This window comes from Pseudopipra pipra, chromosome 6 (assembly GCF_036250125.1).
Source record: "Pseudopipra pipra isolate bDixPip1 chromosome 6, bDixPip1.hap1, whole genome shotgun sequence".
Classification (NCBI taxonomy): Eukaryota; Metazoa; Chordata; class Aves; order Passeriformes; family Pipridae; genus Pseudopipra; species Pseudopipra pipra.
The window spans coordinates 28,896,505-28,922,584 of record NC_087554.1 but is presented as its reverse complement, the minus strand read 5'-3'; the positions used below and the strand labels follow the sequence as shown (position 1 = coordinate 28,922,584).

At 42.6% G+C, this 26,080-nt stretch overlaps 1 protein-coding gene across 8 annotated transcripts in view; it reads left to right on the top strand.

Moving 5' to 3' along the window:
• Positions 1–26,080, top strand: part of RGS6 (regulator of G protein signaling 6) — a 266,585-nt gene that overhangs the window by 199,490 nt on the left and 41,015 nt on the right. For 7 of the 8 annotated variants that reach the window (XM_064658242.1, XM_064658239.1, XM_064658243.1 and 4 more), the window contains 7 exons: positions 2,235–2,316; positions 2,811–2,885; positions 3,918–4,016; positions 5,051–5,112; positions 9,874–9,984; positions 13,196–13,321; positions 21,916–22,102. In XM_064658242.1, the coding sequence (XP_064514312.1) occupies positions 2,235–2,316; positions 2,811–2,885; positions 3,918–4,016; positions 5,051–5,112; positions 9,874–9,984; positions 13,196–13,321; positions 21,916–22,102 (742 nt within the window). The remainder of the gene's footprint in view (positions 1–2,234; positions 2,317–2,810; positions 2,886–3,917; positions 4,017–5,050; positions 5,113–9,873; positions 9,985–13,195; positions 13,322–21,915; positions 22,103–26,080) is intronic. The other variant, XM_064658244.1, reaches the window with a different exon arrangement.

The window sequence follows — 26,080 nt, the reverse complement described above, 5'->3', positions numbered from 1 at the left end:
ATTTTGATTAATTCTTTGCTTAGTAACATTATAATTGTGTTACATTTAAATACATGATAGTTATCTTTTAAATTACAAGGTAGTTAAGGGATTTTTTCCAACCAGAATACCACTGTTCTGTTTGGAGGAGAAAATTAGAAGTTATCATACCAGTTGTACTTTTAGTTACTTAAAGGCTATTGCCAAGATGAAAAAAAAGTCTTAAGACAAAATTCTGCATTCTGTCTAAAACATATAATTATTACCTAAGAAAGAAATGTAAATGTCAGATTCTTTGTGATCACTGTTGCTTATTCATCTTTTCTCCATCCTGTTTTCTTTGAAACTTAAGCGTGAACTGGCAACTATCAACTTTTTTTGCTGACTAGTTTCAGCTTCTGGTTTCCAGTTCATGTGATGGTTCAGTCTTCAGGTTTCCAAAAAGGAAGGGATGAAGTTCACAGTGAATTCACAGCCCTAAGTTAACTTAAAAAAAGAAAAAGGAAAAAAACAAAACAAAACAAAAAACAAACAACCCCCCCAAAACAAACAAACAAATAAAAAAAACCCCAAAAAAACCAAAACATAAAATAGCCCAAAACAAAACCCCCCAAAAAACCTGAAAACATTCCTCCTGCTTACCAACTTTTGCATTGCCTTCAATGTCTTTGCACACACTATTCCCATTGCTGTACATAGATTGCTCAAAAACCACAGCCACAGAGCATCTAGCTGTTTTGGGTCTTCATAGTTTAAAATGTGAAATCCTGAGTTATCAGTAAGTTTGGAGATAAGAGTTGACAATCTGGGTTGAGCACAAAGTATCAGTGAAGAGAATTCATGAAGCCTCCAAAGAATCCCTCCTGTTTGTATGTGCTGTGTGATATAAGGTTGGCAGAAGACTTCACCTTCTCCTTTGGCCAGGTGTGAAGGACTCACTCGGAAGTAGTTTTGGGCTGGGTATCCTCAGTACAGTACAACAACTGCTGTCTGGTGGCTGCTCTGTCTCTGTGCAGGGACAGAGCTTGTGCAGAACTTTTTTCTCACCTCAGCCTTGCAAAGGGGAAGTTCAGTGAGTGATGCCAAACAGTGGAGGACTTAGGCTTTTTGTGGGGAGTAGTATTCAGAAACTTCAGTTTTAGCCCCCTGCTTCCTATCGTCTTGGTACATTTCTAGCACAGACTTAGCTAAGGGTCACTGCCCTTCCAAAAGAAAACAGGTGAGAGAGAACCTAGCATGGGTTTTTTTCCTTGCTGCTTTGATTTTCCTGGGTGGCAGCAATCTGGCAACCCAGCACAGGGATGCTGTGAACTTTTTACAGTCCTACTCTAGAAGTGGAGGCTGTTCCTCCTTCCATGTGCCTCCTCCAAGTCTCTATGCAGGTAGATCTTGCAAGCTGGTGGTGACCTTGTGCTTATGTGTAGAGCTGCACACAGGAGTGAGGTGCCAGATGTGACTTGCTCACTGCTGCCAAGAGGTAGGGGAACAGTTGCTTTGAACAACCTCTGGTGGCCTTTGAGTGAGTTGATTCACTGACTGCATCAGGACTCAAACTACTGAGTTACTGTTGTGCCAGCCCAGGCACGTCTCTCTTGGGTGGGTGCTGGCTTGCACAGGGCCGTGCAGCAAGCTCAGCTCTGGTCACCTGTGCTTGTCACCCCTTGCTCTGCCAGCATTGGGGCACATTGGCAGAGCCAGTCTTGGTGTTGAAAGCTCTAAGGAGGAGTGGCCACAAGTGCTGCCCATGCTGTTGCTGCTGGGCATTCCACTGCTGCAGCATCCTTTGCAGTTTGTAGTCATGCCAGTGGTGCTGCTGGGGCACCGGGGTGCAATGGGATCTCCTGATGAGGACCTCAGTCCAGCACCTGTCAAGAGCCTCACCTGGAACAAACAGGTTCTGGTGGGTCTCCTGACACAGACAAAGCCACAGACTTCCCTAGCCTGTCAAATCAAGGTCTAGGGACAGAGTATCAGGAAAGGTTGTTTTCCTCAACAGATGAAAAAACAGGTGTTAAATTTTTCACATTAATAGGAGAATCTCTTTTGATCCATATTGGAGTAAACATCAGCATTATTTTGTTCATGGCATGTGGCCTTGCAAGTGCGAGTGTGACATTGCTGTACAAAAAAAAAAAGCTGATTCCTGAATTCTTTTGTTGTGGGGTTAAAAACCCCATCTAGGAACTGTATCAAAGAAGAAAGCATTGACTTTCATTGACTTTACATTGATTCATACATTTATGTTTTTTTTTCAGAATCGACAGGAAAAAGGATAAAACAGAAAGAAAGATTTTGGACAGCCAGGAAAGAGCATTCTGGGATGTGCACAGGCCTGTGGTAAAGCTCTTTTAAACAATGAGACTTTCCAGGTTTTGACGGGAAAGTTTTAATACTGGTAAACACTGTGCTATGCATGAAGACATCACCTTTAAAGTGGATTTTCCTTGCAGTTCAAAACACACCAAACATCTACAAGATTATTTTAGACATTCTGAGCTTGTGCATGTATGGAACTATTAATTTGGAAATACGTGAAGTTTGGAAAATTATTTTCTGTGCTTATGAAAGAAAAGCAGCTTACCGAGTTTGGCTCAGACTTCCTAGAAAAAGCTTCCCTCTTAGCTATTTCCTTTTGATGCCAAGGTTAGGAGTAAATGCATTGGATGCTGAGATGGCATTGGATATATGCAGTCTCTTGTTTAGCAAGAAGAGTTTATGTGACACACACCTCAGAAAAGAGTTTTGGACAAGATCTAATTGTATATTTTAGAAAGATAAGGTAGCATGAAGGTTGTAAACAGAGGAGTAACACAATTACCATCTCTTTTCAGCCAGGTTGTGTGAACACCACAGAAATGGACATTAGAAAATGTCGCCGTATGAAAAATCCACAAAAAGTGAAAAAGGTCAGTTTGAGTTCTTGGTTTTGGTTTTTGCTTGCTTGGAGTTTTTTTGATTCATTGGTTTTGGTTATTTTTTAATGTAAGTCATGCTCGACACCTTCAGTATATCAGATTTACCCAACAGGAACCCAAAAAAAGTGTTTTGATAATATCAGTTCTGTTTGTTCTGCTTGATGAATAAATTATTTCAATTTTACCAGCAGAGTGGTACAGACTGGGTGATGGGTAGAACTGAAAAGGGCATTAAGGAACTCTGTGTCCCCAAAGTCTGATGACTCTGCACTCCCATAAAATTAAAAGCAATTGGCAAAAGTACCTAAGTCCCATTTTCCGAAATTATCTGGGCACAGATAATGAACTGTTTATCTGCCTTAATCATTTCAAAGGCTGGATCATTAGCAACTTGGGTGTCTTTGACTTCCAGCAAGTTTAAGTTCTTCTGTGTATATAAAGTCAGAGAATCATTTAGGTCGAAGAAGACCTTTAAGATCAGTGACTCAAAACCTTAACCCAGCCAAGTCCACGACTAAACCATGTCCTTAAGCACCACATCTACATCTTTGAAACACCTCCAGGGATATTGACTCAACAGGGCAGCCTGTTCCAGTGCTTGATAACTATTTCAATGAAGAAATTTTTTCAGATATCCAGTTTAAACCTCCCCTGGTGCAACTTGAGTCTGTTTACTATTATTTCTTTTGTCACTTGGTTCATCAAAATGAACACACTCCCAGTGTTCATCCTGCGAGTGTTGACACACACAGCCTTCAGAGCTCCTAAAAATTATCAGCATTTTAACATTTAAAACAAACTCTTTTCTCAACATGCCTACAGACCTTCCAACTGCAGGCATCTGCAAGTATGGTCTGATCTGTAAATTTTGCTCCAGGCTGAATGATTATTGACCTATGTGGGTATAAACAGTAGGAAATTACTGGCTTATTACCTTACTGCTTTGCATACCACACTGTTCCTCATTGCATAACAGAGCAAAATGCTGTAATCCCTTCTGTATGTTTTTTTGGTTCCTCGCAGTCGGTATATGGGGTTACAGAGGAGTCTCAGCCCCAAAGCCCTGTACACATGCCATCCCAGCCGGTACGCAAAACTACAAAGGAGGACTTCCGGAAGCAAGTAAGTGGGTGGCTGTATGGCAACTCTTCTGAGAACTGTTACCTGAAAAAAAAGCATGTAAAGTTATGGAGATATCAGCAAAACCAACTGTATGCTTTATCTGTCCTTGATTTTCACTTACTTATGTAAAGTAGTAAGTATCCATTGAGCAGTGCAGTTATATGATGATATGTATTATGAGTAATACTGACTTTTGAATCTACTGTTACTCTGTCTGTGGACCAGTAAACAGATTAGTTTCCAGTTCACTGAGGATGTCTGAAAAGTGAGCAGTGACAAAGGTTAGGGAAGAAACCAGCATGCTTAGGCACAGGCTGGGAACTGGTGGTGAGGAAAGGTATCGTTCAGTACATAACTGTTAGACTGTACAGTCAGAGCTTTTAGGGAACTGGGAAAAAGTTATTTGCACAATCATGGCAGAGAATGGCCAGCCAGCTCACACATCCTTGCCCTGGCGTAGAAACCTCTCCCTCAGAATTACTTTCCTGCAATAAGCAATCTTCACTGAAGGATAAACAGGAATTGCTGGATCAACATTTTAGTAAAGGCAGCTTTAAACATGTTTATTAGGCAGATAGTTTTCGGGTGGTCTTCTGAACTAACCCGGAACACTAAATTTATTGAGCTTTTTTCTATCATAGACTGAAGAACTAGTTCATAGCAGAGTGCAAGTATGCTGTAAAACTGATTGTTTTTGTGGTGCTCGTCAGTTAGAGAAATGGGAGAGAGGAGTGTGATTGTAACAAGGGGATCATATTGCATCCTGAGTAGTCTAGGAACCTCAGCCCCAAATATGTGTGTTTCTTACTTTTAATTATGTCTTCTGAAGCTTCCCCTGGAGCTTTGCCTTTGGAAATAACTGCTCCTATAGGAATCAGTTAATAAGCTTCTTCTGATACCTAGGGAAGGGACCCATTTCCTTCTGAGTTACTTTCAAGCTGTTTGGAAAGAGAAATCAATAGCATGTTGGTATATTGTCAGTGCATGCTGTACAACTCATGGATTGTTAATGTCCTTGTCATCTCTCTCCTCAGATAACTTTTCTGAACATGCAGATAGAGAGACACTGTTTAAAGATGTCCAAAGTAGCAGAAAGGTGAGTGTCCCTATTTGCACGATTTCCCTTTCTTTCCTTATCTCCAGTGTGGCATTTCTAGAGACAGAGAGTGGGCAGGAAAGTACAAAGGCTGATCCCCTTTCTGTGCATCTATCCTCTCCCCTCCTTGACCCGCTATGCTGTCTGCTGGCCACTGAAACTTCTGCACATGCTCCTCTGCTACTGAGGAAAACTAGGTGGAAAATGAGGATGCTGTCATATTGCAAAAAACAAAAGAAGCATTCAAAAAAGAAAGAATCCTTGGAGGACTTTTGTTTCCCACCCCTTTGCAACTCTAGAGTTTATTTATAGAAAAGTCATTCCTGTTTCAATATGAAAATACCCTTTATTTTGTGGGGGAACTCTCAGTGCTTATCTCTTCTTAGTCTGGCACAGCTCTGAAGAAGGAGCTGTGTTTGCATCTGTTGCACATGGTTGTTCATGTCTGTGTTCATTCTGGAGTTGTAGGGCCAGTTCCTCCTCCCACTTTCACATATATGAAACCTTATGAGAAGTACTGGGGATTGTACCTGGACTACTCAAGACAGTGTTTTAAGAGGTGGATTTCTCTTAGAGGCAAATCAAGGCACAGTTTGACTTGCAGAATATTTAATTCTGGTAGAAGAGTATAAAGAGGTGAAGAACAGGCTCAAATTTCATTGACAAAGGCAGCTTCTTTACTTAGGTACTTGTAAGTTATGCACATTTTCAGGGGAATCACTGAGATGAAGGTAGGGGTAGGCATGCTCTTCAGTGACATCGCTTTTAAAGCAAAACTGTGTTGAACATGAGGGATGTGATAAGGACTGGTTCCTTCTAGAGGAATAATAGAGGAATTTTTATTTAAGCAAATTTCATAAGAGATTACTTTATGAAATGTGCTTTGCAGTGCCTGCACCTGTAGTTAGCATGTGTGTACTAAAGTAAATTAAACAGTGGAAGCCCAACATAAGCTCCTAATGGCTCATAAAGTATAGCAATTATAATGAAAATTTATCCAATTAAATAGAAAATATTCAGAGGCTCCTCAAAATCTTTCATATGCTATATTGTATGATTCAAATGAGCACACCTGTATTTATGTTTTGGGGTTTTGGATCTTTTTAATTAAGAACATGCATTTGTGCTTTAACAAAAACATGTTTCAGATATTCATAGAATATTCTGAGTTCGAAGGGACCCACAAAGATTATCAAGTCCAGCTCTTGAATCCACAACCTTGGCATTATTAGCACCATGCTCTAACCAGCTGAACCAACCCACTCCCCCAAGTACTGAATTTACTTACAATAGCCTTAATATACTGAGACAGTAATACTTTCCAGGTTGGTAATTTACAAGCAAGCAGATCTGTTTTGCTTGATTTTTTTCTAGGTAGATCCATTGAGTAAGATGGACTCAATAAAACTCAGTCACTTGTGAAAATTGAATCCTGTCTGCATAAGACATCTTTTCTTCACATTTATAAGGAGCTACTGATATTATAAATGTAATGTTGTCAATGCAAAAAAAAAAAAAAGAATCCTATTAGTTTTCAGTAAAACTGGACAGAAAATTTTCCTGATTTGAAAGCGCTTTTTTTCTCTTCTTTTAATTGCTCCCAAATGGCACAAGAAAATGTTGCTATCAAAACCTGTGCAAACTGATAACCAGGAGAAAAGTAAATAAAATGAGAACAATCAAATTATAGAATCTTAGAACATCCTGAGTTGGAAGGGACCCACAAGGATCATCAAGTCCAACTCCTGGCCCTGCACAGGACAGCCCCAAGAGTCACACCATGTGTCTGAGGGCATTGTCCAAACACTTCTTGAATTCTGGCAGGATTGGTGCCATGACTACTTCCCCTGGGAGCCTGTTCCAGTGCCCAACCACCCTCTGGGTGAAGAATGTTTTCCTAATATCCAGCCTAAATGAATATTTATATTTTTAAAGAATTATTAATAATTATAAAGAATTAAAATCATGGTTGTGATATTTATATCTTGTGAGGAGGTGTTCGATTATGTGATGACTGAGTGGCAGCGTGGATGGAGGGTCCTGGGACTTGGTGCAGAGAGTGGTGGGAAGTGCAGTCTGGACATGGAGCATCACAGAGCAGGTGGGAGGGAAGTAGAGGGGCTAATGCTAATGAGTCCAGGGGCTTGGCAGGGTGGGGGGGAACCAGTGAGGAAGAATGACTGTGGATGACCTGAGCTGAACAATTGCCTGAAAAAAACCTGCGCGACCTGAAAGCCCCATTAAAACACTGAATACAAGCACTAGGAACAAATTTACTGTGTACAGAGATGCTGTTATTATCAAGTCACTTTTCAGGCTGGACCCTGCTCTTGGGACAGTTTAAGTGACAGTGTGGCAGATCAGAGAGCAGGAGGTGATGCTTCCTTCTACAGCCAACACTGACAGTGTCACCACCTGCCATTTTTTCAGTATAGCTCCCCTTCAGGTAGGATAAGGGAAGAAAGGAGGAGCAACTAAGGCCGGAAGTGCTAGAGGAAACAAGTTATAGCAATAAAATATGAATTGTTTCAATAGTAACAGACCAAATGTATTCATTTTCCATTAATGCACACTATTCTTGAGATAGCCCTTGTCCGTCAGAAGAGGAACAGAAAGGCTCTCCAAAGGATATCCTCAGCTTTCATGAAATAAATGCCCACTACTAAAGATTTTCTTCCCCTTCCTCTCTGTTCGCCTTCCAGGAGTAGATCTGCACCAGCTGTGGGAACAGGCATCCCTCAGCTGCTCCACACACCTTGCAAACAGTCTTTCTTCCACATCCTTTCCTCCCACTTGGGACCTGCACACTGTCAGGTTTAGACATTGAGATTTGAGTACTGTTGAGCAAAACTATCAATATATTCTACCTACTGTTTTCCCTGACTGCACTGTGCAGTGTTAGTACAGTCTCATCAGACGTGACATCACAGAAATAGCTGGGGAAAAAATGAACATCTTCCTACCTGAAGCAATCTCAGCTCCCTAGATAAAAAAAATCTGTGCTATCCTTTCAGCTTCTCAAAGTTACTGTGAAGGCTCAGCAGGCCCCCTTGATTGAGAGACAGTTGGGTTCTCAGGGCAAGCTCTGCACCCTTCATTCAACTCTTCCCACCACCTCTTCTACCAGATATACAGTTTATCACCCAAAAGGCCAGAAGTTCAGGTTTTCATTTTGGCAGAAATGCTTTCCCTTAGGAGTTCCCCTGCCTGTAGCCTCTTTAGACAATGAGGCAATGATTCCACTGCTGTCATTATACTGAATCAGCAAAATGTGCTTAGCAATTCCCCCTTGTTTCATTTTAGCTTTTCCCCCTTTTATTTTTGCTAGCACCTCTTTTGTACCATTTATTGTACTAGCACCTCTAATGCCTTATTATTTTATTAGGAGCAATTCAGGTTTCACAGCAGATATCTCTTGATTGATCCTTTTTGGCTTTCTTTTCTCTTTTAACCAACCCTCTCTCTCATTGATGTCTAAGGGATTGCTGCTGCTCTGTGAAATTGGACGCTGCTCCCTCCTCCAACCCTTGACCCACAGCAGTCATGAAATGTAATTAATGAAATGAGATGAGACAGCCCTGAGTGCCCTAAGGGGCAATGGGAACCTGCTGTGGTTACAAAAGTGTATGATTTTAATGCCTCATGATAAGAGCTAGGACAAACAAAAAGAAATAATTACTATAGAGCAGGTCAGGGAAACTTTCTGCCTTTTATGACCCTTTGTTTCACAGGGTCTTTTCATTCTCCTGCCTTTTTGAGATGGGGAAGACCAGAGGTAAAGTTTAGTGTGGACAATCACAGTGCAAGCAGATTAGTTGTTCAGTATGATGAGACACAATTAACTTAGTTAATTACTTGGCAGACGTAGGCAAAAAAAAAGAAAAAATGTCTTAGAGTATTTCCAGTATGGACTAGGACAAATTTCCTTTGATTTATTTCATATATGCTGTCTTTCTTTTGTAAAAATGTGCCCCTAGCCCCAATCCCGGTGGAATTCCTGAATCACTTATGTGAGCAGACACGGTCCTTTTCCCAGAAAGCTCTTTGAAACTCATCCTAGTGAGGATTAGAGGCTATATGCCTTAACTGACTTATCATGAAGCAAGCCAGTGTAAAGGCCAGGTGATTTTCCTACATGCATATAATTTACTGTAGTCTAAGTTAATTATAAAGTACTGTTAAAGTATTTTACAATAGTGCCATTAGACTAAATAATATACCAATGCAACCAAAAAATGATCTATAGCAAAGCTTTGATGCTCAGGACTGTGATCCTCCAAAGTATATTCTTAGCTACAGCCCATGACCCTATTTAGGTGAGTTTCCCATAATGCATAAAGTTACATGGGTGCAAAAGTCTGCAAAAACGAAAAGGGTGGGAGGCAATAGTAACATGCAACAAATGAACAGTATGACACACACTTCCTATTCACCTCACGGTTCTCTGGGGAAAGTCCTACCATAGCAATCTGGTTGTTGTCTCATTGGGCTTTTTGTGGGCATCTTAATAGAGACAAGCTTGAGGAAAATACTGCAGTGAACTGGTGGCAGAGAAATCCTTGCATGCATCATCCCTGGGAAAAGGGTCTCCCGTTGTTGTTGAGAAGCTGACTAATCCCTACAAAATAAAAATAAGCACACCAGAAAAAGAAGGATAACAATAAAAACTGTACCTCTCTGACATGTGACTGAGCATTCAAACCCTGATTCTCTTTCTTTCTTTCTTTCTTTCTTTTTCTTTTTTTTTATTTTACCTGTCAGTTTAATAGCCTACACAGAGCAGTATGTGGAATATGACCCTTTTATAACTCCTGCTGAACCTTCCAATCCCTGGATAAGTGATGATGTAGCATTGTGGGACATTGAAATGAGGTAAAAAGTAATCAGTAGTCTTAACTAATGTTAGAGTTTTCTTGCCATTTCGTTTGTATGCTCTTCCCACTGCCCTGTTTGGAAAGGTAGTTGTATGTCTGTATCTTTAAAAGATTCAAGTACATAGCTAAAGTTTATCACTTGTGTTTGTGAATTGTTCAGCCCTTCTACTTCCATATGGCTTGAGGTATGGCACTCTGTAAGTCAGGTAACAGATGTTCTCATACCTCTCAAGAACACACACACTTTCAGGTCTAGGAGCCTACAGCTATAGGATACTGCTAAGATATACTTGTTCCAGCACATCTCCTTTGATGCTTGAGAGCCTGCTCTCTGCTCCTCACCAGCTGCAATGCTCCAGCCCTGCTTGTGTCTTGGAATCCCATGAAAGGTGCTGCTGGCAGAATAGGATGGGTTAGAGGGCAATGGCCATTCCTGCTTTGCTGAAGTGGATTTGGCACAGGAGCCAGAGGAATGTAGCTCACATGTGTAATGTGTGAGACTTGGCAGGTCAGAATTCTAGTAGATTGATAAAGTGACTCTGTTGTTCTCATGTTGGTGAACAAGCTGGTTTGTCTCTGGTATGGTGTCTAATAGGTGGAAAGGAGGAGGAATGATTGTAGGACTTTCAATGCCCTGCACCTCAGAGAGTTTCTCCAAAAAAAACCCCCAAGCACAGCACTGCAATGGAGATCATATTTTACCCAATTGACACTGGTGCAAGGGAAGTCTGGCCTGTGTCTACATCTCTTGCCATCATACACTATCCACAGCCCTCACAGAGGGGCAAAAATTTTCCTGCCTGCCATGCAAGTCGCACAGCAGGTTTGAATGGAATCACCATGCCCCATATCACCTTCAGTACTCAATCACATCCTGTGGCCAACTACTGCATTGGCTCAGCAGCTTCTCCTAGTGTTTATCTGCTGCCATTTGGCACTGAATCTGAACAGGGAGTTCACTTTAGCTAATATTTGATAAGAAAATGCTAAATCTAATCCTATCTGTTCTTGAATAATAATTTAAAGTTAGAGATTCTATTGCTCCAAGAAAGCCAATTCATAGGAAGGAAAGGGGAAGTTTTTTCCCTGTTTAAAAACCACGTGGTCTGGGACATGAAAGATGCTTTCACATGCTTCTCTGGTAGTCACAGAAATCCATTAGTTCCCTAACCTCTGCCCCTCTTCACATAATTTTAATATTTAGGATTTCTCTTTTAGTTAGTTTCTCTCATTTTCTCCATCCTCCCTAGTAGGGCTAGAACCAGATACAGCCCTTGCAAAATACTGCTCTGCAGAAACCCTCACCCACAAAGTAATCCAGGCATCCATTATTTCTGCATCTGTTGAGGTAGCTGTAAATCCCAGAAAAGATGTCTGTGTCTCTGAAGAATACAATTAACCTGATGTCACAGCCTTTATAGGAATTTAAAATAAATGCTTGGCTTCTGCTGTGATTTCAGAGTTAAGGAAGGTGATTCTCCTGACAATGAAAAAGAGAAAGTTGTATTGTTAGGAGATGGAAGAACAAACAGCTCTGTATTTCCATTTTATTCTCTATTGTAAGAGAACTCCCTGCATCTGCATCTAGTTGCAACTTGCATGAATAATTAAATGATCCCCGAGATCCCCTTGTGTTGCCTGCAAAGCTGTTTCCTCAGTTAGGAGAGCAGAGCCCTTGCACAGGAAAACAAAGAGCCTCTCACTTCTGATGGTAAGGCTGGCTGCTGAGTATGGGCAGCCCTGTGCCACTACAGTTCATCCTTCATGGCAATCGGGACTTGGGAAATGACACAGAAAGCATTCAATTTTAGACAGCACTTTGGCTTTTTTTTTTTTTGTGCTAGAACATTGTGCAGCAGCAAGAAGAACAGCTACAGATCTCTGGATTCAGCAAGAAATTCCCTGAGCTTAGCTTATGCATGGCTCTGCACAAACATAGCTTTTGTGTCCCAATGCTCAGGCTGGCTCACTGAACAGGTAGGCTAAGGCATCTGCACCCTTGTCTGCAGCACTGCTGGCTCCTGGGTGAGTGCAGGAGGAGCCATCCGGAGTGTGCTGCACTTTGAGTGAGGAAATGCCTATCGATTTTGCTTAGCCTTTACACCAAGAGGAAATCAAAGCAGGCATTTTATTTACCCCTTTGGCTTGTTTGTCTTCAGCACAGATCGCCACTGTCCCCTAAGGCTCCAGGATTAGGAATCGCTGTGGACATGACGAGACATGCAGTTTAATAGATATGTACTGTTAACAATGGCTCTACTGTCACAAACGTGAGCAGCTGAGCTGTATTTTAATGGTTGTCTCATAGTATGACGCCATCACACCAGAAGCTTTCAAACACTTTGTGAGCCCAGATTACGCTCTGATGCAGATTGTCTTTTAGGATCCTCATAGTGGTTCCCATGCATCACCTCTCCCCATAGGTGTCTCTGCAACGTCTGGCAATTCAAACAACAGCTTATGTAAATTGGTGTTAGTGAAACTAGTGAAACCTTAGAGAAAGGTTGTTAGTGATTTTGGGTGCCTCTGCATCTCAGTGTCTCAGATGAGACACTGATTATTGTGGAGAGTAGGAGGAAGATACTTTTTAGGCTTCCAAGACTTAGGCATGCAAAAATCAGAGGCACTGAAAAATAAAAGACCACAAACCAGTAATCATTTTTAGAAATCTTGTCTGTGCTGCTTCTCAGTGAAAGTGCTTTTTTAATGCAAATGGGGATCTGAAAATCTGAAGCCAGTTCCAAGTGACCAGCCAGCACTGTGTGGGACACAAGGAGATGATTTGGAGCTCACCAGTGTCCCAGGGAATACTGCTGGAAAATTTCTGCCTTGGCATATAAGAAATCCTAAGGTACATTTGAGGACATATGCAAGCAGTGCATAATGAATAATCATTTGAGTATGGTATGCTGTTCTTTGCATGAAACCTACCAGAAGTTACTCTGAAAATCAAGTAATTCACTGTCTCTCTTATGTATGTAGCTATGTATGTAGCACCCAGGTAGTACAGTTGCTTTAATGATGACCCTGATCTTTAAAACTTTGTTATGTTATTTGCTAACTTGTATTTCTGCAAAATCTTGAGAAAAAAACATCATCTCATCTGATAATCTTCCTCCCTTTGCTGCTTAGCAGAAACAACAGCAGCTGCTCAGACAGCAGGCAGAGATGCACATTCCATCTGTTTTTTCCCTTCTCTCTCCAAACAGCAAAGAACCTAGTCAGCAGCGTGTGAAAAGATGGGGTTTCTCCATGGATGAGGTGCTGAAGGATCCAGTAGGACGAGACCAGTTCCTTCGTTTCCTGGAATCAGAATTCAGCTCAGAAAACCTGAGGTGAAACCTTTTTTGACTTGAACTAAATGAATGCAACTGATGCTACTCTCTTGCATAGGTGAAGTGCAGTGTTTGGTCTATCTTGAACTGCTAAAAACACCCATTTGAAGAAAGTTGAAAATGGTAGGATTTGGCCCATAGCACTGCTACAGATGCCTATACCAGACCTATGTAAGTAATCTCAGAAGCAGTTTTTAGCAGAGCCAGTGTTGTCAGGTATCATATGCAAAGGTTTGCAAAGTTGAAATAATGTGATGAGACACAGCATATAGCTATTAAGCCTCCTAACAATATATAGGATTTACATGTGTATTTGTGGCAACAGCTGTGTGAGGGAAACAGTATAGTGATCATGTGGCTAAGCACTGTTGCAGTACTGGCACTGACTAACAGGTTTGCAACAACTACTTTTAATTCCGGCACCTCCTAACTATTCGAGAGCTTGACTCACCTTAATAGCATTTGGTCTATGTGGGGATTCTGAGTATCTGACTTCTCCAGTTATGAAAAAGACAAAACTTTTATTATGAAACATTATGTAGACACCCTTGTGATACTACATCAGACTGAGAGTCTATAACTCTTGTGCACAGTTCTGCTGCTTTAACTACAGCAGGAATAAACAGCAGTAGTAAGTTGCCATTAACCAACACTAGATGAAGATAAAACCTTTCCTGTAAAGTCCAGGCCCTCTGACCTTGTCCATAACTCCAAGATAAAGTCCCATTGCAGAACTGATGAAAAGACATTGAAAGTTGACAACAGTATGCTTCATTCTGAGGTAGCAATCCTTCAGAGAATGCCTGTCTCTTCAGCCCTTCCAGCTGCAAAACTAAGTGCTAAACACAGCTCCTTAGGATTCATTAGTCACCCTACATACCCCAGAACTAATGTATTAAACCATTTCCCCTTATTGATACCAAGTATCTTCTCACACTGACAGAAAAAGAGAAGTCTAGCTAGATATCCCCCATAGACCCTAAACTAAACTCATAGCCATGCTTACATAGCAAGGATCAGTCCCCTTCGTGTCCTAGCATTAATCAGTATACAGTCACAGGTTTAATCGTCCTTGTCTTGAATCTTAACTCTAATTCCAAGCCTAACCCTGAAGTTAATTTTAGGGAAAGCAGCTCTTCTGCTGTGGAGAGCTAACGTATTGTTGTATCCTGCAGATACAACCAAGCTGCACCAAGTCCCATAACAGCAGAAGCACATGTACAGCGAGCTCTGAGAAATTGAGGTTCCCAGGATTATGTTGAAACAGGATTGCAGCAAACAGTGGGATTCATGTTCAGGATTGGAGGTATTTAAATACTACCTTCAATGCTGGATGCTGCAAAGTCCAAAGAAAATGAGAGACGGCTCATGCCAGCCAGAGAGGCAGCCTGAACAGGTAGAGGTTGATGATACTCAGTGGCTGAGGTTACGGATCAGACTCTTGCCTGCCTGTGACAAACAGCCCAATTTACTGTAAGGGTGATCTATCTGGGCAGTAGCAGGAAGCTGACGAGCAGCAACAGCAGAGCAAGCAAGGGAAAGCTTGAGTTGGTGTCAGCGTGCCACTCTGTGCTTTTGTACTCATGTGTGGGATCCTTAACCTGCTCCTTAACTGAGGTAACAGAGGTCAGAGGCACTTCATGCATTATCTGCAGTAGTTCTCATCTATTCATTCCCCTGGTTAGTCCTAGAGACGCAGAAGGATCCAGCAGTAATGGAATTTGACTGCCCTAGATGTGGTGGTATCCAGTAAAACCCACTTTTTTTATGGAGTCTGAATTATGGTGCAGAGGCTTTGTTGTGGTGCTGTGGTTCTGTCTCAGTATATGGTATAGGGACCTGTTCTTGTGCTTCCTTTGAGGCAGTCCTGTTCCAGAATGCTGAGTGAGCATTGGCAGGGATGGCCAGAGAGCTTTGCAGGTTCACTGGCAGAACTGTGCCTACTCTTGGGATTTGGAAATCTGCTGTCAACTGAGCATGAAGTCAGTCAACTGACCACTGTATTTATCAGATTTGCCTGTCCAAGGGGAAATACAAAAAGCATGCAAGCAGCAAAAAGTGAAAACTCAATGTACTTTTATATTTATTGTTTTTAAAAACCTGAAAGTTAAACTGTTAGATAAACAAGGGAGTGTTACTAATTACATAAATGAGCTTGAAAGTTTATTGCTGAAAAGGTACTGAACTTGCATATGCTGACTGTACTTATGTACAGTGGTGCTCATTTGCAATTAAATTGTAGTGAAGTGCAAAATTAATATACTGTATTAAAGTACTCCTAAGATGGGTATTCTGAAATATATCTGGGGTTGTGCCAATGAAATCCAGCAGGTTTATGACTAGTGGGTGTCCTCCACATTCATCCTACTGAAACAAATGGAGAAAGTTTCATTATGAGAAGGCAAACGTACCTCCCTTGGTCAGTCGAAGCTGTTCCTCCTCATGATGTTCATTCTCTTTGGTTTTGAGATGGCTTGTAGTGAAGGGAGGTGGCAAGTCAGCAGGCTAGCATAGAGAGGTTAAATCCTGCATCCTTTGTGGAAGACAAAGTATGGGTATCATTCTTAGTTAATATGGGAACTTTGCTATAATTCTTAGGGTATCATTATCATGGTATCATGGTATATCATTATTATCTAATACTGGATAAGCATTAGCAAGCCTGCTTAAAGCTTTAAATAACAGAATGCAAAGGTAGAAATATTAATGAAGAAAACTAGAATAAGGTGGATTGGTAACAGTGGTGCTTGAGAGAAGAAGGTAGCTCTCTGTAGGGTTCAGGTGAAGCAGTGAAAGCTCTTCAATTCTCATTTGGAGTGTGTGGCATAAAGGAAAGCAACTGCTGGATGCTTAAACACGCAAGGAAAATCTAAGTTACTCTCAGCAGCAAGGTTGGTATCTGTCTCACCTAAGTTTACAGCTTGGAAGGATGCACTTTCTTCTGTATTATCCAGGCTATATTTAGAGAGAGACAAGAGAAGCCGAAGAAGAATCAGTGAATCACCTGGGAAGGATTTGTTTCAGTTTTAAGTGGAAGCAAAACTAAAAGGACCTAAATTACACTGTAAAGTGCTTGTCTCTTTTTACCATAAGCCTGGGGAGACTGATTCAATGACAGTGTCTGCATGGTAGACATCTACAGTGAAATGAGATAGTCCCACCAAACTCTGGGAAGCTGTAAGGAGCTTTTTGAGGGCACAGCATCTAGAACCTTGCTAGAAAAATGACATTTGTAGTTAATCTTTTAAGGAGTCTTGCCCCAGTAACTATCCAGAAATCTGGGAACTTCTGCAGCCGGGTTGTATTATCTCTTGGGAGTGTCAGTGGGATCTTCATTAGCGCTGGCCGGAGCCCTGTAGACCAGAGCCTGTGTTTAACTTAAGGCACATGAGAAAACCTGGAAATTCCTGGTAGCACTAGAAAAGACTTCATGAAGTGTGTGCTTGAGAATGCCTTGAAATGAATGTAATCCAGTAGTATAGCAAGAGGACCAAATTCTGCTCTTATACCCACTGGTGCAAGTCCCAAATCACAGGGCTGATCGTGGTGGGGTATTTCCATATTTTCCTAGCTGAGAAAAATTGGTCCCGGTGGGGGTCTCGGGTGAGGCACTGTCAGATATAGCAGCAGACTAGACTCAATGACCTCCCAGATCTCCTTCCAACTGTGTTTCTGTGTTCTAATAAACTTGCAGGATCATGTCCACCAGTCTCCTGGGCTCGACTGAGCCCTGCAACTTACTTATTTACTGGCTGCCCATTATTTATGGGAGAGCAGGAAAGCCAGTCAGTTGGATATTTTTCTCTCTGTTTTTATTTTAACTCTTTTCCTTTCTCTCTTTTATATCTCGTCTCAGTTGCTGTCTTTCATCTACAATTTGTTTTGACTTCGCTGATTTTTGAAGTACCCAAAATATAGCAGACAAAATTCTGCTTCAATTAAAAAGAAGGAAAGGAAAGGAAAGGGAAAGGGAAAGGAAAAGGAAAGGCATCAGAGAGTTATTATACATTTTTTATGACCTAGGAATCTCCTGGGACATCTTGAGATTTCTGAGATGTTCATCTAACTGATGGATTGATTTCCCCTCCCCACCCCCAACTTCAAAGAGTGTCAGCTGGAAAGAGACACAGCAAAGTGGGAATATCAGACATGGGAGTTTCACCCAAAGGAAAAGGAGGCTGCACACCTGTTTATAGACCTAAATGGGGAACACATGATGCTTTGTGGGAATGTGCTGTGGAGCTGGTGGTGCATGGATGCAGGCGGTCTGGGCCTTATTGATTGTGAGCATATGTTGAAAAGGGAGTTAGCCAGAATGGAATTTTACCTGCAAGGAAGTGTTTATATCTTACATGACTCATAATGGCTACAACGTGTTGCCAATTACTTTTTTTCCAGGTTTCGTCAGGAAGAGAGAGGTTCAGGCAGCGAGGAGAGCTGGTGTATTAAGTAAACACACACACGCACACCCCAAGCCCCTAGTTTACTGAACAAAAAGCGTTTCCCGAGCAGTTTCCAGGCGCTGCCCAAGCTCCCGGAGCGGCTCTGCGGTGCCGCTGCCGGGGCAGTGCCGTGGCCGGGCGGGTCCCCCTGTCCAGCAGGCGGCGCCACAGCTCCGCCGCAGGGCCGCGCGGGGGCCGCGGGGATGGAGCCCGGGGCTGAGCGAGAGCGGGTTCGGTCGGCGGCGGGCGGAGGGCGCTGCCCAGATACAGAGAATAAAGGGCTTTCCAGCCACAGAGAACGGACAGGCAGCAGGGCGAGGGACTTGCACTGTGGGTGCTGGGTGCACGGCTTGGGAGAGGAGAGCAGAGCACAGCACAACACAGCACAGCAGAGCAGGGGAGGAAGGACGGTGAGGGGGAGGCCTGCGGGACACTTCCCCCGCCCCCACCGACACTGCGGCCTCCTCGGAGAGTCTCCTGTGCCCCAGCACACAACCTCGCAGCAGCCCTGCGCCCCCAGCTTGCCCACCAAGGACGGATTTCTGCTGGTCTTGGCCACGCCAGGCTCACCATACCAAGGATCTGGCTGTTAAACAACAGAAAGATGTGAATATTTGCCCCTGTCTGAGCTGCATGTAGATTTATACCTATTATTTTCATTTATTTCCCATCCCGACTGAGATGTTCAAAAGATACTTCTCTTGGTGAATGAAATGAGAACAAGGTTTGTGAATGGCTAGAGGTGCAAGACACGGGAAGTGCGCCAGATACTGACATGGAGCTGCTGAGGCAATGAGAGGTGTGAGCTCAGATTCCAGCCACCTATTGAAGACTTGGTGATTTCACTGTCAAGCCAGAGGGACCATGTCCTCCCCCAAGAAGGGGATACAATACTGCCCTTATCTTGTCAGTTGTTCCTCAGTCTCTGGATTCATCCATATTTTGCCTCTTGATCAGATTTTAAAATTAATTGTTTTAAAACATACCTTCCCTGTCTTGCCCCAGCAGTCTTTTCACTGAGGGACATCTGTGAACAGCAGTGACCAAGCACTCTACAGTGCCCTGCTGGGAGGCAGAGCAGGTGTACTGAGGTTCAGGATCTCTCTGTGCCTTAAGGGAGCTGTGGAGGATAAAGTGCCACTATGAGATATCTTCTGCAAGTGATAGCAGTTTAATTACAAGCTGGATGCGGCTGGAATGGTTTATGCCACTGACAACACTAGGACATCATATTATCAGCCTTTGCCAGACCTTACATGCTGTTTTATAAAGGATGAAGAACATGTGATCAATGCTGCTGTTCCCTCTGTGCAGACAGTCCCTGTGCCAGTCCTTCTCTGCTTATAGAGCACCTGCGGAGAGGACACACAAGGACATCTCAATCCTCCCCTGCCCTGTGCAAGAGGTGTCTACTGGAAATCTGTCTCCTACAGAAGGGGAGGAGGCAATGCAGGATCTTCTGACTCCTTGTGAACTTGGGGTTGGGCTTGCACTTCAGAATTTGCAGAAGCGATTCAGGGAGTGCATTTGCACTTTATAATTGAGCAGAAATTCCAGCGCAGTCATTGTGTGTCTGCTCATTTCCTGGACAGAAGTACCTGGTTCTCTCGTTTAAATGCTGTAAATCCCATAGGGAGCCCTGCTTATGCATTGGCTTCAGCATGTATCCTTATGGCAGAGAATTTGCCTCAGAGTTGAAGCTGTGGGACTGGGTACCCCTCTTTGATGTTCCTTGATTTTCAGATGCCAGCTGTAGTAGCTTTGAAATTTTTACCAAGACAAAACTCCCCTTTGCCTTGAAGAGGACATCCAGCCTTGGGCATGAACTCACAATTGCTTGCAGTAAAAAGAGCTTGTTCTTGTTACTGTCAGGTTGGTCTGGTTGGTTGGTTTTCAGATTGAGCCAAATGGTTATTAAAATGGATGGTGCTCCTGTTCTGGCAAGCTGTCACTTCACAGCGTTCCCAGTTCTCTCACGAGTGTGCTTTCCCAGCCCGCCTTCCTAGGGGCAGAAGATAAGCCAGCAGAAAACATTGTCTATAGCCAAATGTTTGTCTGAAGTGTCCCAGCTACTCTGCAAATGATTAGCATCTTTTCTCCTATGCCTTTTCTACATTCACATGTTCCCATTGCATCTGAAATTGAATGATAAAATATTTTCAAGTAACAGAAGCCACATATGGCATCAGATTATTGCAGCGTGAGTGCTACTCTTTACTCTCGGCATGCATGTGATAAGTGGGGTGTCACAGTTCAAATAACAAGGCAGGACACCAGGTGCACTTAACATCTCATAGATGGAAAAGGACCAACCATGCACACACCTGCACCAACCCCAAATACTCTGTTTCAGTTCATAAAACCAAATATCACTATGTGAGCACCACAAGTACATGAATCCACAGTACTGATACCACATCTGAGTGTACCCCAGTCCGTTTTACTGACAGCCTGCCAGGGAGATGGGAAAACCGTATGAAGGAATTGGCTTGGGTGGGTCAGGGCTGTGACATTAGGCCTTCTTATGGTAGGGGAGAAGCAGCAGACAGGCAAGGAGGATTTAGCCTGGCCTTGCATGCAGTGTGGATGTCTTTTTTTTCCCCAATCAACTGTTTCCCTCTACTGCATGTAGGTGACCAGACTAAATGGGTTCGTTGCCTCATTTGACTGCAATAACCCCACTGTTTTCAGGGTGGTTAGGTACTGCCTCCAGTCAGTAGGGAAGTGAGTGAGTTTCTGAGTGTCAGAAACAGCACAGAAGTCACAAGGCTGCTGGCTTCTCCACCTACCCTCACTGCCATCAGGGTTTTTGTTTGGGACAGTCTATATCTTCCTCCTTCCACCATGGAGGAACATTTGCCTTAGTGGCAGCACGCTGGCACCATTGAATCATTCGGGGTGAGAAATCAGGATTTCAGTGAAAGTTCAACTGGTTTATAAGGGAGACACAGGATTTTCTAAGTTGTGCAGCTCTTGCAGGTGCCCTGAACAAGCAGTGACCCAGACAAACCCTGTCCCTGCCGCACAGTGTGCCAAGCAGAGGTGAGTGCATAAGAGCAGTGCAGGGCAGTGGCAGCCAAGGTGAACCCTGCCCTTGTCATCCCTGGACAATGGGCTTCTTTGCCAGGGGCTAGGAAAGAGCTGGTTATTGCAGGTGGCTGCAAAGGTCCCTTCTGTACCTATTTGCCCTGTAGCCCTGAGCACTCCCTCCAGAGCACTATTGTACCTGTTCAGCCCGGTTGTAGGACCTCGGTACCCACGGCAGATAACCCCCAGGGATACCTTCTTGCTGGAAGATAGAGTTAACCAAAACAAAATGCTGCTGGGTACCATGCATCTTCTGAATTAATCTTCTGAAGAGCATATTTCTGTCAACAATAAATAAAATTAGCATTGCCAACAAAATGCCTTTTCTTTTTCCTAGGGTAAAAGACATGCATGTCATTCTTGCAAAAATATTCTCTGGCCTTTGGTTTCACAGATCAAGATGTGGATTATGCCCTTAGCCATGAAAGAGATTATCTTCTCAATGTTTATGAATTCATTTTAGTCCGTAAGCATGGCCTAGTCAAGAAAATTGGAGTATGGCCATAACAAGATTCATCCATGGGTCCCTTCCAACTCAGCATATTCTGTGATTCTCTGATCTCTTCCCATGGCATCCATCTGAATGCTGGTCAGTTTACGAGTAATATATTAAAAAAAAAAAAGGTTTCTCTAAGTGCCATTGCTACAACTTCACATTGGAAATGATACAAATATTAAGTTTGGTTTGCATTTTGCATCCCCTCTGGATGACTGATCCTGCAGGCAGGAATGACCAGCACATTGGCACATTGCCATGGGGCTGTGGGAGGCAGAGCCTGCTCCCCTACTCCACCTGCATGGCTCTGGAGGTTTCCTGTTTGCATAACTAATCTGACACTTCTGCAGGAGTACTTTGAATAAGAATGTATCACATCTTAAAGTGTAAAGTACACCACACTTTCTCCCTGAAATCATGCTAAATGGAGAGTCTTCTGTGAATTCTGATAGATGTGAGATTAGGTTCTGTGTCTGTATTTTGGGACTCTGCCCAGGCTTATTCACAATGTCTTACCTAGCTTTCTGTCTTTTTCTCTTTTCTGCCCTTTTAATTTTTGCCTAGTACAGGTTTTGGTTGGCTGTCCAAGATCTCAAGAAACAACCTCTACAGGATGTAACCACCAGAGTGGAAGAAATCTGGCAAGAGTTTCTAGCTCCTGGGGCCCAAAGTGCTATCAACCTGGATTCCCACAGCTATGAGAAAACAAGCCAAAATGTCAAAGACCCAGGGAGATATACATATGAAGATGCACAGGTTTGATTTTGGTTTTATAGAACTACTCTCATTTTTACTGTGATATTCCACTATCACATTGTCACTGCTCACTTGTAAGTAAAGGAGATGCACAGTTTGAAGTGACTTTGAGGATATCTATTCAAGCTGGGTAAATGATATTTTCGTTGAATCTATCTGTTACAACAGGCTAATGCTCCTCTGGGAACAAATGTTCCAAAATCTACAAGTCTGCAAGGCACTACAAGCTGGAGCTATGTCTCAGAAAAAGCATAGATGAAAGAGTGCTATAAAGTTCAGTTTGTGTCTCTGTACTCCCTGTCACCAAATTCAGACATATTTACAGAATGCCTGATATCATATCAAAATCCTGGCTAATACTCTTTTTCTATCATTTATTTACTTATAGATAATTATATTCCCCCATCAAATCCCAAATGCAGCAGCTCCCTCCAACACAGCAAGAAATTTGTCCACCAGACAATGCCTTAGAGTAATGATAGGACAGTAGGCAACATAGTGTGCTTAATCCTTCCCTCCTAAGGGCCCCAGATTTTTCAGGGAAATTTTACAGATAAACCGTACAGGGAAAATGCCTTTAGGAAAATAGATAATTTGAAAAAAACTGTTACAAGCAAGGATAAAGCTGCATAACCTTCTGAGAAAGTGAAAATACAATTTTGTAATTGTTATAAAAGAAAAAGGAAGAAGGGATCATTTGACAAATATTACCAGGGACACACATAAAAGATATCTTCCTCATAATCATTTTTTTCAAAGCATGTAGTAAAACTAACAGCAAATGAAAAGAATTTATGTTCTGTTTTTTGGGGATTTTTTAATTGGCATTCAAAGGCAGTTCTTCAAAATACTCCGCTAACAAAATATTTCCATCTCAGGGGAGATGTTGTGGACCACTTATACAAGGTTAGGCAATGAATTTTTCAAACCAGCATCATTTACTGTATTTTCCTGAATGCAGTCTTGTTCCTTGGGGCCAGAATAGAAGGAATGTACGCAAAGTTTCAAGGAGATCCCCTGTGAATATCAAGCAACTTAAATGTCCTTTTTAAGCTGAGAAATACAGGAGTATGAAAACATTCTGGCTAAGATGTATTCTTTGCTTGGCAGTATAATGAGCAAGAACTCCTTACAACACCTGAAAAAAATAATGATGGCAAAATGCAGGGTTGAGCAGATAGGTGAATAATGGGGGAACTGATTAAATTGGTAAGTCGAAGTACTAAGAGTAAGAAGGATATTTAGACAATGAGTATTTAGTTAAAAGAAGACACAGAGCATTTAGGCTTGAACTGATCAGTTCACAATGTAATTGCCATTCAAAGGGAAGTTGATAAAATCAAGTTGGAACCCTTGCAGTTAAACTGCAATTTTAGATCCTTGGGTAAATTTTATTTCAGGGGATTTTTATGCTGACGGATGTCCTCAATTCATTTGTTGTGGTTCACAGACACAGAAGTATGAGGCAAAGGTAGACCTTCAGACCCAGCTATGGTCATCTTGGAGACTTGAGTCTATGCCAAGAGAGGGTAGCACAATGGAAGGTGAGCCCAGTTACCTTCATGTGCAGTGCACTTCTGGTAACTCTCCAAGGGCCAAGCAAGCTGTTTGTGACTGCTTGATCAGATAGCTGAGAAAATCTGTCTAACAAAAGCAGGAAGAAGCAGGACACTGCTGAAGGATGTAGTGCCCTGACAGAGCTGAAGCAATATGGACTTTTACTGGCTCATCCAGGAGAGGGGACAATTTTTTTTTGCACATCCACTTCATGGGACCCAATATAGGTCACCCCAGCGCACTCTAAATCTCCCAGATACTGTCCTGGTGTCTCCCCCAGCTCACCCCTGCCACCTTGGAGGCTCTTGTCTACTTGGAGGCTCTTGTCTACAAATCTGCAGCAGCTGCCTTATCTTGGCAACCTGGCACCAGGAGCCCATGGGAGCTCCCACACATCCCACATTCCTAGGGGCTCAATCAGACACAACCAGTCAAAACACTCCCAGTTGGAGAGAAAATGAGTGTTGTCCTGCCCTATGTAGCTTTAGCACAAAGAGGAAAACAACTGAAATGTCGTTGTAAATAAAGAACAAGAAAAAATTTAGTCTACTCAACAGAACATTCTTTGAATGCCTGCGACTCTGAGACACTAAGAGGAAAGAAAAATGTTAGCTGAACTAAAAAAAATAAATTGTTACTCCTGCAGTGAAAAAATAGTAGAAGGTGATGTAGCACTCTAGTCCTGATTTGAGAGACCCACAAAATGCCAGTTCTGTATAAAAAGGTCTGGAAATGAACACATTGTTGTCCTTGGGAAGGAGAAGGTGTAGCAGAGCACATTGAGGTGAGCAAATGCATTATCACAGTAAGTTGAAAACAAAGAATTGTCTGTTATCAGGTGCTTTATCATTGTGCCTTTCCGTGAAAGATTTACATTGTGTTTCCAGCTACGTCTACATGGATGTGCTTCTTTGCACAACCTTGGCTGCAAGCCCCAAAAAGCTCTCCCAGATGCTGTTCAACCATCTGGTAAGACAAGTAGCGAGAAGAAAACAGGGAGAAAAGGGGGCTCCAGGCAAACATGCCTCTCACTTCAAACCTCTTTGTCCCCAGGCCACTAATGGTCTGAAAGCAAATGGTTCCTCTGTTTAAGAAAATGTCATCTCCAAATCTCAGTCCTCAAAGGGCTCCTAATCCAAACCTGAATTTGATATGCATTTATTATCTCAAACAGACCTTTAAGATGGATTCTTGTACCACAGAAGTGTTTATTTTGCCATTTCCCCATCTCAGCTTAAGATACTTGCCCTGCTGTGAGTCCCTCACTGCTGCTGCACTCTGCAGTCCTGCACCAGGTCTGTGCTTGCACAGAACTGTCCCTCTTGCTGTGTCTCCCACATGTGGCATTGCCCATCCCGTGCCCCGCTCAAGCCATGCCAACACGCCTGGGCTCTGAGCAGAGCATGCTGTACTGACTCAACCTGCACTCACCTCCCCCCAGCTCTCCAGTTTGTTGGCGTCCCCGATCCTCAAGCAGCACAGCACAGCTCCTAGCTCTGTCCTGATCATCAGCTCTGCCAACTCTCTTGATCTGCAGCACCTTTTGTCATTTTAGTGCTGGGCCCCTCCAGAGGGGAGCCTACCAATTTAGCTGATTATTTTCTGCTCTTAAACAACTGCCCTCTGAGTAAAATATTATGATTATCAAACCATTTTCACTGGGGAGTAAAGCAGCTTTTAATACAAGGGGCACCGTCAGGAAAGGTCAGTTCAATTAAACACTGAAGTACTTAGCAAGATGTAAGCTCCCACAGGAGTTATCAGCATCAGTGAACAACCAATGTGGGGACCCGCAATATGAAGCAGGCACTGCCAGCTCTGGAAAGTAAATAGGTTTGGGTCCATCTGAATGGCCTCTTTTGGCTAATGAAGCTGCTGACAGCCAAAATAATTAATCTTTAACATGGAAACATAGAGCTGTGAGTGTGACAATTATGGCTTATCTGTACAACACGTTATTAGTTTTTTAGCCATTCTCCCTGTACCCCTGTCAAGCATCTCCATGCCTCCCCTGAAATGTCTTTCTGCCTTCAGAAAGTCTTTAATCCTTTCCTCAGTCCCTTGGTGTTGAGAGCTAGTATCACAAGAATGCATTATGTCTCCTCATAGTAATGTTTTTTGGGACATTTAGTCTGCGTTTATTGGTAGGCTTCAGACCCAGGTACTCTCGAGTAAGGTAAGTTGTCTTTGGACTGCTTTCCTGTTTTCTTTGTTTATTTTTATTCTTTAATAAATAAAATAGTTTTAGATTGACATTCCTTTACATGAACTAATCAACTAAGATGATGCAGAGAAATTCAGTTCTAATCAAGGCTCAGTTAGGGATTTTAACTGTACTTTGCAGATCCTTGGCTAATTCCAGAACAAATTTAGACTATAATGCCAAACTGCAGACAGCTTAAACCAGAAATGTACCTGTCC